The sequence below is a fragment of the Trachymyrmex septentrionalis genome, unplaced genomic scaffold (genome assembly GCF_001594115.1).
Source record: "Trachymyrmex septentrionalis isolate Tsep2-gDNA-1 unplaced genomic scaffold, Tsep1.0 C3607014, whole genome shotgun sequence".
In the NCBI taxonomy this organism is placed as follows: domain Eukaryota; kingdom Metazoa; phylum Arthropoda; class Insecta; order Hymenoptera; family Formicidae; genus Trachymyrmex; species Trachymyrmex septentrionalis.
This window is the reverse complement of record NW_017304001.1, coordinates 1-1,437: the sequence shown is the minus strand read 5'-3', so window position 1 is coordinate 1,437 and position 1,437 is coordinate 1. Positions and strand designations below refer to the sequence as shown.

At 31.5% G+C, this 1,437-nt stretch overlaps 1 protein-coding gene across 1 annotated transcript; it reads left to right on the top strand.

Moving 5' to 3' along the window:
• Positions 1-309: 309 nt before the first annotated feature.
• LOC108748242 (nuclear RNA export factor 1-like) lies at positions 310-1,431 on the top strand (the record flags this gene model as incomplete). The annotated part of the gene is made up of 2 exons (XM_018486313.1): positions 310-492; positions 612-1,431. Coding segments are annotated over 2 exons (624 nt in total), but the record flags the coding sequence as incomplete, so codon positions are not given.
• Positions 1,432-1,437: the final 6 nt, after the last annotated feature.

Below are 1,437 nucleotides of genomic sequence, written 5' to 3'. Positions count from 1 at the left end.
TTTTTTTTAACTTTTTATATGAAGAATATAGTTCAAACTTCTCATATTTTGTTCGCGATTAAATTATCTAAAACTTTTCTTTTTAAAAGATTTAAGCTATTTTAGAAAATTAAGGAAATCTATATGGTGAAAAAATTTGAAAAGAATGGAATGTCTCTATACATGTTAATATAAATTTATTCTTAAAAACGTTCTTATATTATAAGAAAAGACTAGAGAATGATTTTAAAAGTGTTCTTGTGCTATGGATATATTCTTCATATTCTTAGTATTAAGTGATGATACAATCGGAAATTGTTTAACCAAAATTATTTTTATTACAGGTTAAATGGATATTACTTGGAGAATCGAAACCTATTCAGAATCAATGATACAGTCAGAAGGCAGAAATTTTTGAAACAGGGTAGATTACCTGTAGTATCTTTCATATCAGAAATGCCGCGTACAAGGCATTTGCTGAATACTTTTACCATGGACCTTTCTCTTGTTACAGTAAGTAGTTATTTATTGCTACATGGTCATATATACTGTAATGTGTCATATTATATAAGAGATAAGGAAACATATAAGAGACAAAGATAGACTTATAATTTATTTTTATTTATCCACAGCAAACAATTATGTTTATTACGATAACGGGTTACTTCCAACAACTCGATAACAGGGAAGAGCTCATTCGCTACTTCAATCGCACCTTCACAATCGTTCCGGAAGGTGAAGGATATTGTATTCGAAATGAGCAATTGCATATTAGTCAACCATCTGAGGCGCAATTGAAGGAATTGCGCCAGCAACTGAATCAGTTGAATACCCAAATTCAACCAGAAACGGAGACGCTGAGTTCCACAGAAGTAGCGAAACCTGCACCAACGGAACTCAATGATGAAGTAAAGAAGCAGATGACATTAATGTTGAGTCAGCAGACAAATATGAATTTGGAATGGAGCTTAAAGTGCTTACAAGAAACACAGTGGATCTACGACAGTGCAATTGCTGCCTTCCAAGAGTTTTTCAAACGTGGACAGATACCACCACAAGCGTTTGCGAAGTAGATATGTAAGTTAAAAAATCTTATAACTGTGATACTAACTTATAAGAAAAGTCCGAATTTCTTGTAACACATTGACCTTCATTCCGTATATATTGTATTTTATTCCGTATATATTATATTTGTTTCTCGAGTATACTTGTTTGTATTTTGCATCGTGAATAGAAAACGCCTGAAATGCCTTTTCTATACAACATGTATGTCTAAAGACGTTATAAAAATATAAAGATGTTTTATTAAGTACATACATATCTAAATGATACTTAAAAAAACATCGTAAAGAGGTCTTGTAGATAATGCGTGTTGTCTGAAAAAGGCATTTCAGGCGTTTTCTTACTTGCCAATTTCATCTTTGGCAACGAAAGATTATTAACGTTTACAAAAAAAAA